Raw genomic sequence first — 10336 nt, forward strand, 5'->3', positions numbered from 1 at the left:
TGGGCACACTGTCCATCCAGCTCCATCCCCAGTGTGAAAAGAAACAGAAACTAAGCAGAACTTGGTGTTTCCATTTAAGGAAATCAAACCTGAGCAGTTTTCTTCTCCCTCTCCCCTTGACCCTAGACCCAGGTCTGAATCTCCCTACAAGTTCAGCTCCTCCCACACAAGCTCCCAGTCTCAGCAGAAGGGCACCAGTGCAGTAACTGGTGAAGTACTGGAGCAGGACTGGGACAGGACACTCAGCAGATCCAAGACCTTGCCCATTTCCATGGCACAGAGGCTGCTCAGCTGCTGTGCCAGACTAGCTGCGATGGCACATCCACAGAGCTCATTCCAGCCTCTTTTTTTTTTTGGCAGAAATGTACATTTTTGGCAGTGCAGAACTGGTTCAGAGCCTTTCTGTGCATGGAAACTGCCTTTCTGCATTCAGCTCTGCACAGAGATGAGAGGAAAGGCCTGGCAGGGTCATTCCAGCATGATGGAAAGAGTTTTCCCAGCTCATCCTGCAAACAAATCCAGAAGCTCTGAGGGCAGGGAGGAGAGGAACAACCCTGACACAGCAGAGGCTGTTTTGGGGCTTATTCAATGCTCCTGAATGGCACCAAAAAGTTGTTTTTCATCCAGTGTTTGTGCAGGTCTGTATAATTGCCCTGTGTGCACAGGGGATGGAGCACATTCCACGTGGTTCTGCTCAGGGATGGGCCCTGAATGCACAGGGATGTTGGGAAATCAGGGGAAGCTTCACTTACTAAGCAGGTTTGAAGGTTTAAAGTCACCAGCTCAGGACAATGTGCACCAATGTACTTCAGGGCTTCATCCTCGAGCTGGGAAAGGAAAACAGAGAGACTGAAACGACCTGTGACTGCTGAAATCTAACAACATCAAGCTGTGAGAGGAATGAAGTGGTTTGGATACCTCTGGGGGAGGAGGGAAATGCAGCACAGGCACAAAATCAACAGCACCAAGTGCATTTCTGCCTTTGGGCTGTTGTTTTCCACCCCCTGAGGAGCAGAGTGCAAAGACCCACAGCACCTCAGTTACTGATTCAGGGAAAAGCTGATGGATCCAAGTGGGATAATGAACAAAGCAAGTGTTGAAATCACCAACTCTTTACAGGAATTAGGGAAATGCTTGACTGCCCAAGGCCTGGGAGTGGCACTGAGTTTGTAATCCCGTGCTGGGAATCCTGGTGGGTCCCTTCCAGCTCAGGATATTCCATGATTCCAGGCTGATTTCAGTGTGAGGAGCACTGAAACACACCCAAGCTGCTTTCTGATGATGAAAACTCTGTTATTCTTACATCTCTGGGAGCAGATGGCAAGGAATGGATAACCAGCCTGGATTGCCATCAATATTACTCACCAGCCCAGAAATTCCTGGAAATCCAAGCTGTTTCCATGACCTGAATTCTCAGAATAGGCTGGGATGGTTCTATCTTTAATCAAGTGAGTTTTCCAGCCATTTATACCCATCTCAGGGGTTAAAAAGGCAACAGGAGCATAAATTTAGGGAGTAAGGAATTGAAGCTTTTTAAAAAAGGCAGTTGAAATGACATAAAATACAACAATGGGACAAAAAAAAATCCCAAACCTTTTAGCCTTTCTATATCCCAAACCAGAGGCATCAAAGCCTCTCCTGATACACTGTGATATCTCCAGAACTTTGGGACATGCTTGAGGGAACAGGACTGTGCTCTTTTCCAAGGAAAAGAGATTCTCCTTGACTGCAAGATCCAAAGGACACATGGAGCAAATTCTGGCACAGTCAGGTGAAAGGAATGTCCTGATGGATAAACCCCCTGAGCCTTCTCATGGATAACACAGTTATCTCCTCCATGAAAGAGTTTGCTCCATGGGAAAAGGGAAGATGGGAAAAGGAATGAGTCCCCACCCAGAAATGCCATTTATTCCCTGTCTCACTCCTCACAGCTAGGGAAGAGCTCCCACAAAAGCAGCTCCTCTCCATCAGACACGTGAGGAGTTTCAGTACTGGAGATCCCCAATATTCCATTCCCAGGACTGTGCCAGCTGTGCCCACCCCATCCCCAGAGCCATACCTGAGTGCAGCCCTTCAGGGACAGGGCCTTGAGCCCCCCACAGCCCCTCACCAGGGCCTGGATGCCATCCTTGGTCACTTGGTCGCACCAGGAGATGATGAGCTGTTCCAGCAGCGGGCACCCCTCGCTGGGCACGGGGGAGAGCAAGGGAAAGGATTCATTTGGGGAAGAAATTAAGCCAGAACCTCTGCAATCCCCATTCCTGGAACCCACAGGAGATAGATGTACCCCACACCCCCCTGAGGAATATCTGCTCAGCCCCAAACTGGAGGTTCCCGAGGGAACTGGGGGTGGTGTAACGTTGACTTGATGATCTTGGAGGTGTTTTCGGAGCCTAATGACTCCACCATTCTATGGATCGATGCTGTTGGCTCCTACCTCAGTGCTTTCAGGGACAGGTTGGTTATGGATGTGCAGGAAGCCAAGTCCAGGTGCCTGAGTTTGGAGCAGAACTTGCTGAGGCTGGTGCATGTGCTGGAAGAGAGCACAGGGAGACACTGGGGCTATGGATCCTTCCCAGGTCATGGGCATCCCATGGGATGGGCAGGGGCAGGGGAGGAGGCACAGGTTGCCCAGAGCAGCTGGGGCTGCTCCATCCCTGGGAGTGTTCCAGGCCAGGTTGGATTGGGCTTGGAGCAACCGGAGCTATGGAAGGTGTCCCTGCCCATGGCAGGGGTGGGATGGGATGAGCTCTAAGCTCCTTCCAACCCAAACCATCCATGATTCCATGATTTCTCCATCTCCATTTGTGAAGAAGCTGTGGCTGCTCCATCCCTGGGAGTGTTCCAGGCCAGGCTGGATGGGGCTTGGAGCAACCTGGGCTGGTGGAAGGTGTCCCTGCCCATGGCTGGGGTGGGACTGGAGAAGCTTCAAGGTCCTTCCAACCCAACCCATTCCATGATTCCATGATCTCCCAAACCCCCAGGCCTGGCCTCCCCTCAGAGGAGAGCTGGAAACATGCTGTGAGCACCCAAGGAAAGGCTGACAGGGGTGGAAGAGCTTCACTCACGCGTCTGTGATCTTGGTACAACCATTGAGGTTCAACACTTCGATGTTTCTGCAGTTCTGGGCAAAGGTCCTGGAGAAAGGAAAGGGAAAACACTGTCTGTCCTAGGCAATGAATTCCAGGGGGTCTGCAGGGTCTGGCTGACTGCAGGGACAAGTTACACAGCTGGCTCAAAGAGAGGAGGGAGGAAAGGAAGCAAAGGAGGAAAGGAAGGAAGGAGGAAAGGAAGAAAGGAAGAAAAGGAGGAAAGGAAGCAAGGAGAAAAGACAGGAAAGGAGGAAAGGAAGAAAAGGAGGAAAGGAGGAAAAGGAGGAAAGGAAGAAAAGGAGAAAAGGCAGGAAAGGAGGAAAGGAAGCAAGGAGGAAAAGAGGAAAGGAAGCAAAGGAGGAAAAGAGGAAAGGAAGAAAAGGAGGAAAAGAGGCAAAGGAGGAAAGGAAGAAAAGGAGGAAAGGAAGGAAGAAAAGGAGGAAAGGAAGCAAGGAGAAATGGAAGCAAAGGAGGAAAGGAAGAAAAAAGGAAAGGAGGAATGGAAGAAAAAGGAAAGGAGGAATGAAGCAAAGGAGGAAAGGAAGCAAAGGAGAAAAGGCAGGAGAGGAGGAAAGGAAGAAAAAAGGAAAGGAGGAATGGAAGAAAAGGAGGAAAGGAAGAAAAGGAGGAAAGGAAGAAGAGAGGAAATGCAGCAAAAGAGGAAATGCAGCAAAGGAGGAAATGAAGCAGAGGAGGAAATGCAGCAAGGAGGAAACGAAGCAAAGGAGGAAATGCAGAAGGAGAAAATGCAGAAGGAGAAAATGCAGCAGGAAAGAAATGAAGCAGAGGAGGAAATGCAGAAGGAGGAAATGCAGCAGGAAAGAAATGAAGCAGGAAAGAAATGCAGCAGAGGAGGAAATGCAGAAGGAGGGAATGCAGCAGAGGAGGATATGCAGCAGGAAAGAAATGAAGCAGAGGAGGAAATGCAGCAAGCAGGGGAGGAAATGCAGCAGGGGAGGAAATGCAGCAGAGGAGGAAATGCAGCAGTGTGGCTCACTGCCCCCAGCCCTCCCTGCCCACCCTCTCCCAGCAGGCAGAAGGGGCAGCAGTACCTCAGCGCGTTGTCCCCCACGCCCAGGCAGCCCCTGAGGCTCAGCTTCCGCAGGAACCCTCCACATCTCTTGGAGATGTTCTCCACCACTCGGCCCTGGGGGGACACAGGACAATCCTAAAGGCTCCTCAGCAGTCCACAGTGCTGAATTCAACATTTTCCAGACTAACAACAAGTTGTTACTTAGGGAAAACAGAGCTAAGGGAATAAATGTGTTTCCATCAAGAATCTGCACTAACCAGTGGAATTCCACTCTGCTCTTTACCTTTTCCCTCCACACCAGTGTGTGCATTTCCCACACTGGGAACTCACTCAGCAGCTGTTTTGTGCCTGTGCCCATAAGAAATCCAAGTGATGCATCCCCCACCTCCCTCCCCCAAGCCAAGGAAGGTGATTACACTCCCCATCTCCCTCCTCCCAGTTCTAACCAGGAGTAAAAACACTCTAACAACAAACTTTGGGTTTGTTTTCCTCATCCCTTTTCTTGCTGAGTGCAATCTGAGTTTCCAGCCCAGCCCAGCAGCCTCCAGCCCTGTCAGTGCTGCAGAGTCCACATCCAGCACAGCCCCAAATTGCATCTTCCAGGGATAATTTTGACCTCATTCCTCCAAGTCCCCTTCACTTAAATCTCAATTTTTGAGGTTAAAGATAGATAGGGAAGGATAGAAATATTTCAGGCCATGATTCCACATATATTCAGTCTTCATGTGCTAACTTGGAGTGAAAGGAGAAGCAGCTTAAATTCTGCTCCACACTGCCCAAAAATGCACCTTTTCTCCTAGTTTCTGTTTTCAGAACAGAACCAACTCCTTTCCTTCCATTACTACCTTTAAGTCTTGCCACAGATCTATAATTCTGCCCATTTTCAGAAGCTGAATGGATTGCCAAGACTTTAAAAGACTCCCTGAAGCTAAAGGACTGAAAGGAATGATTTCTGTCTCCAGGGAAGGCAAAGAAAGTTACAGTGGGAATAGAAATCCACTCTGGGCTGTAATTACATTTGAACAAGAAAAAATGGGTTTGTATGTCACTTAATTATACCTCAATATCCCTCTGGAAATCAAACAGGTCGATTCGCTGCCAGTTGCTGCCATCCAGGGCCAGAACATTCCAAGCCTGGATCAGGGGAAGAAATGCACATATGGTTAATATGGGAAAAACAGCTCAGTGAGGCCTTAGTTACTCAGTTCCTCTGAGCTACAACTTTGTGTCCAGCTGGAAAAGCATCAGTAGGAGGAACTGGAGCCCATGGGAACTGTGCAGTTAGCAGAGGCTCTTGCAGGGAACTGAGTCCCACACCAAACAGCTCCTCCAGAGCCACAGGAGGGTCAGTGGTGCCACAGCCACGACTGATTCTCCTCCTTTGGCAGTGCTGGAGCATCTCCAGATTCCTGCCTGGAACCTAAGCTAAGCCAGCAGTTGGGCACAGGTGAGTCCCACAGAGGGCAGGACAGGGCAGAGGTGACCTGAGGCTGAGAAGGATGAGGACACAGTGACCTCCTGAGTGTGGCAGGTAAGAGTGTCCTCTTGCACACCTTCTCCAGCCTCCAGCAGTCCCACAGGTGGAGGAATTCCAAGCTTTAAGCTGTCCAGGTGAAGCTCCAGCTGCCACCTGAGAGCTCCTCCCGTTCCCACCTGAGAATTCCTCACCACCGTGGTCGCTACCTCTGACTTAGGAGGTTCAGTTTTGATTTAAACCCCCCAAATCTCCTGTGGTTCCTGCTACAGAGGAGAAGCAGGAACTCCCAGTTAGTAATTCCACCCTTAACGAACCCAACAGGTTGTCAGCACGGTGCTATAATTAAAGCTTTAATTACACAATCAAAGCAAACAAGGAGATCTGGTAATAAGCACAGTGTGATGAGAGCCCTGGGTGAGTGCAGGTGTGTCTGGTGCCACATCCAGCACAGCCCCCGAGCTCAGCTCCATCCCAAAATCCCAGTTCTTCCAAGAGCAGAGTCAGAACAGACAGAACTGAGCATTAATTGATGTTTTGTCGTTCAAATCTCACTGCTGATCCTGATTTTAAGGTTATCACAGTGAGGAAAAGCAACAGCTCCAGTGGGGAAAAATGCCACAGTGGTTCTGTGATTCTCTGTGCAGTGCAGGGAATGTCTCACAGAGCTTTCCTGCCCCTCTCTGCAGGCTCTGCACTGCTGTGCTCTCTGTGCAAACAGGAGCAAGGGACAAACCAGGAGAATACCCTGACACTGGTGAAGCCTTTGCCAGCCCCGTTTGGCCAGTATTGATCTGCTGGAGCTGTGGATTTCAGCTGGAAGGGATTTCTCTACTAACCTGTGTGATTCAGGTGGTAACTGCAGTGCCCAGCCATCACACAGGCTGTTTGGAGTGCAATTAATAATGATTAAGGACAGGCTTTAATCCACTGTGCTCTGAATAATGAAGCAAGTTGTGGTTCAGGTTTGAGCCAGGACTGATCAGTCTGGGCAGGTGTCACCCAGCCAGGACAGGACATTAAACACCTCCCACCCTTCCTGAAGTGATCCTTCCTCTGGCTGTGATCAGACACTGACAGGAAAAAAACACCTGGAGAAACTTGGAAGCTCCAGAGAACTAAACCTGCAGTTGGAGGAGTTTTCCCAAGTAAGTAAATCAAGTTGGATTTCCCAAACCCATCAGCTAATTAAGGCCAAATCCAACCCGAAAGAGACACTTCTTTCTTTCCCATGCTTATCCCAACTACATCCAAGGAGGAAATAACCTTTCCTTGACTGTGAACCAAAATTGTTAGATTTCCACCAAAACCCCAAGATGCCACTTTGGACTCACCCAATTTTGGGCAACAAGTCAATCCCTTCCCCTTCCTACCCAGGACACTGGAAAATGCTATTCCAGCCTGGAATCCTCTTCCCTGGTGCCAAGGGAATTTTCCAGGGTCCCCAGGGGATTGTCCCTCCCATCCAACCCCCCAGCAAGGAGGAAGGTCCTTACCCTGGAAACTTGAGCACAACGACACAGAGTGACCACATCCAGGAAGGAGAAAATGCTGGAAGAGAAAGAAGAGATACCTTCTTGGTTATTGACATTGGAACAAAGGGAACACAGAGAACAAAGCAGGGGGGGAAAAAAAAGGACTGGAGACAGCAGAAGTTCTTTGTGATTGGGCTGAAAGCTGAGCTGTGAAAAGAAGTGCAGAGCCAGCAGGAACCGAACGAGAGCAACACACAGCCACGAGTCACTGGGAAAGGGGAACCTCACACCTTGTGGTAGTTACTGACAGCAAACTCAGTGGTTATGGACCCAAATTTCCCCTCACAGGTGCTGTGCAGCCCCAGAGCTCAGCTGGGCCATGGCAGCACCAACCTTGGGCTGTTTGGCTCTGAGGGCAACACCACCAAGAGCTTCAGCAACAGCTCCCAAGTTTGGGCAGTGCCACCAGCACCAGCTCAGGATCAGAGCAGTGACAGGGCACACACTGTTCTCATTCCACTCTGCAATGGAGAGCTGTGAGGAAAGGCTGAGAGAGCTGGGAACGTTCAGCCTGGAGAGGAGAAGCTTCAGGGTGACCTAATTGTGGCCTTCCAGTGCCTGAAGGAGCTGAGAGAAAAGATGGAAAGAGACTCTTTCCAAGGGGCTGGTGCTCCTGCCCTGCCCAGAGACACTGGTGGACTCAAGGAGTTTGGCTCAAGACACTTCTCATCTCACCATGAGACAATACTGGCAGTGATGTGCTGAGGAAAAGCCCTGGAGAAGAGCTGACATGGACTTTACCACTGTTTGGGATCATAAAACTGTGGATTTTAGAGCTGTCCCACACTCCCTGCTCAGGGACAAGTCTCCCCCTGAGCCCAATGTCATGTCCTCAGCACAATGTCATTATTCAGCACCATGTCCAGGCACAACAATGCCAGGAAAGTCTCGGGAAATGGGAGAAGCTGTGGAAAATCCTTGCTTTCACCCTAAATTCCCACTGGGGCAGCGAGTCAAACCTCAGACTCCATGGGGACAGTGTCTGGGTCACTAACTAAGCAAGTTTGCTGTATTTTCATTAAAATTCCCTTCTTGGAAATCCCAGGCTGGGAATAAGCATCTCATCCCTCGAGCAGGGCTAGCAGGTCTTGGCTGAATTCTTTCCTCCTTCCTGCTCCTCCCTCCCAGTCTCCCCACACAGGAACTGGGATGTCACTGGGGGCACACACTCCCCCCTGTCCCTGTCGGGGTTAACACTTCTCCTTCCCCCACTCGGAGATTGCAGCTCTGAGCAGCTCCAGAGCCTTTCCCAGTGTTTCCTGAGCTGCTCCTGCATTTGCTCAGGACTCTGAGTCGATGATTCAGCACAATTGAAGCTGCAAAAACGACTCTGTCCCAGACTCAGTGCTCTGCTGTGGATTTAAGCAGTTCAGAACCAGCTCCAACAGCTACCCATGGACTGGGAAGAACAGCAGGAGCTCAGGTAGAGTTTTGCAGGCACAACAACCTGAGCTGAGATTCCTGAGAGAACTGAGGATGAGCTTTTTTCCCCTCCAAGGAACTGCTGGGGAGCATTAAACCACCTCAAATCAGCACTGACTGAGCAGTGGCAGCAAGTTGATCAGAATTACTTGGATAAATTTTCCCCAATTTTGCCTTACCAGACCCCAAGGCACAGCACTGGGATGTTTATTTTCCATCCAAACAGGATTCTGCTCACAGCTGCCTGAGGAACTCTTTTACATTGCTTTTTTTTTTACTCTTCAGAGTTGACAGTGAGCAAATAATCCACAAAATCAACTTTAGCATCAAATGATCCCAGCTGAAGGCAGACTAAGCATTCCAAACAGGAATGAAACAGGTCTGGAATTGCAGCAGATTAGATTATTTCACTGCAAAGTGACTCCCCAGTGCAGGACTTTGCAGGCAGCTCAAACACTGGAGAATTTGGGCAAAACACACTCAGATGGAGCAATTTTCAAGGCTTCAACCTCTTAATCCACTCAGGGGTTTGTAGGACTCCTCACTTTCCCACTGCCACTCCGATTAGATTAGGGTCAGGACTGCTGAAATCCCTGGATGCTGCAGGCTCTGGGGTGAGCTAGCTTAGGTCTTCAGCCTTCTAAAATTACCCACAGCAACTTATGGCACTGAGCAGCATCCCAGGTAAGTCCTGATGCCACGGGCTGGGCAGAGGGGGAGAAACACCAACTCTGCTGCCAACTCACCCTTCCTGCCCCTTCCCAGTGCCAGCAGAAGTCCAGCCCCAGGGGGACAGGCAGTGTGGGGTGTGCAGAGCAGCTGGCAGGGTGCTGGGGCTGTGCTGGGAGCAGCATGGGGCCAAAGCTGCTTACACCACAAACTGCTTGACCTGCCCATGAACCAGCAAGGAAAAGCTGAATTCCCACTCCTCCAGGCCAAATGGGAGCAGTTTAGCAGCTCCACATCACACCAGGGGTGAAACATCCTTCAGGAGAGCAGCAGAGCTCACCAGAGCTGTGGGAAATGCAGGGCTGGGGTGGCACTCAGGGAGTGGGAGCTCCTTTGCAGGGGCAGTGGGAATGCAGAGCAGGAAAACAGGGATACGATGCCTCTCTGGGGAGATGAACACAGCCAGAGCCAAGGGATTCACCACTCAGACTCACCCAAGGAGCAGCTGGAGCAGCCCAGGAGGGAGGGGAGGGAGGGAATGGAGTGCTGCTTTTGGTGCTGTGGAGACAGCAGTGCCAGGACAAGGATTTGGGACCATCTCCTGAGGCTGTAGCTGCTCCATCCCTAGAAGTGTTCCAGGCTAGGTTGGGCAGGGCTTGGAGCAACCTGAGCTAGTGAGAGGTGTCCCTGCCCATGGCAGGTGGGACTGGACAGTCTTTAAGGTCCCTCCCAACCCAAACAAACCAGCCTTCTCTGATGTCTGTACCCAGGTGCTGCAGCACAGCCCTCTGGAAATGCAGGACAAACGTCCCAGGTACAGGTGGGGCAGAGCAGGATGTGCCCACTGTGCCACAGACACAGGGCAAGGAGATGGCCCAGGACACCCCCCAGGCCCAAGCACCACTGCAGAGCACATCTTGGGGGTGGCAGAGGCTGTTGCTCTCCCCTTTGACATCTGCTCTCTGTTTTGCTCAAGTCCAGCTTTGCACCCCTCAGCCACACACCAATGCCATGTGCAGTGAGCAGCCCAGAGAACAAGACTTGACAGAGTGGCACTGCCCAAACACATCAGTCTTTGTCCTGCAGACAGTGACACTCATTTACAGGAGAT

The 10336-nt window shown here is 50.7% G+C and overlaps 1 protein-coding gene across 1 annotated transcript in view; it reads right to left on the reverse strand.

The window, feature by feature from the left end:
* The window catches only part of LOC103809108 (F-box/LRR-repeat protein 20), a 17588-nt gene that overhangs the window by 6582 nt on the left and 670 nt on the right, over positions 1-10336 (reverse strand). The window contains exons 2-8 of the mRNA XM_009081923.1: positions 7096-7150; positions 5185-5259; positions 4145-4239; positions 3069-3137; positions 2438-2533; positions 2060-2186; positions 753-827 (exon numbers count right to left, since the gene is read on the reverse strand). Of these exons, the coding sequence (XP_009080171.1) occupies positions 753-827; positions 2060-2186; positions 2438-2533; positions 3069-3137; positions 4145-4239; positions 5185-5259; positions 7096-7150 (592 nt within the window). The remainder of the gene's footprint in view (positions 1-752; positions 828-2059; positions 2187-2437; positions 2534-3068; positions 3138-4144; positions 4240-5184; positions 5260-7095; positions 7151-10336) is intronic.

This window comes from Acanthisitta chloris, unplaced genomic scaffold (assembly GCF_000695815.1).
Source record: "Acanthisitta chloris isolate BGI_N310 unplaced genomic scaffold, ASM69581v1 scaffold4999, whole genome shotgun sequence".
Taxonomy (NCBI): domain Eukaryota; kingdom Metazoa; phylum Chordata; class Aves; order Passeriformes; family Acanthisittidae; genus Acanthisitta; species Acanthisitta chloris.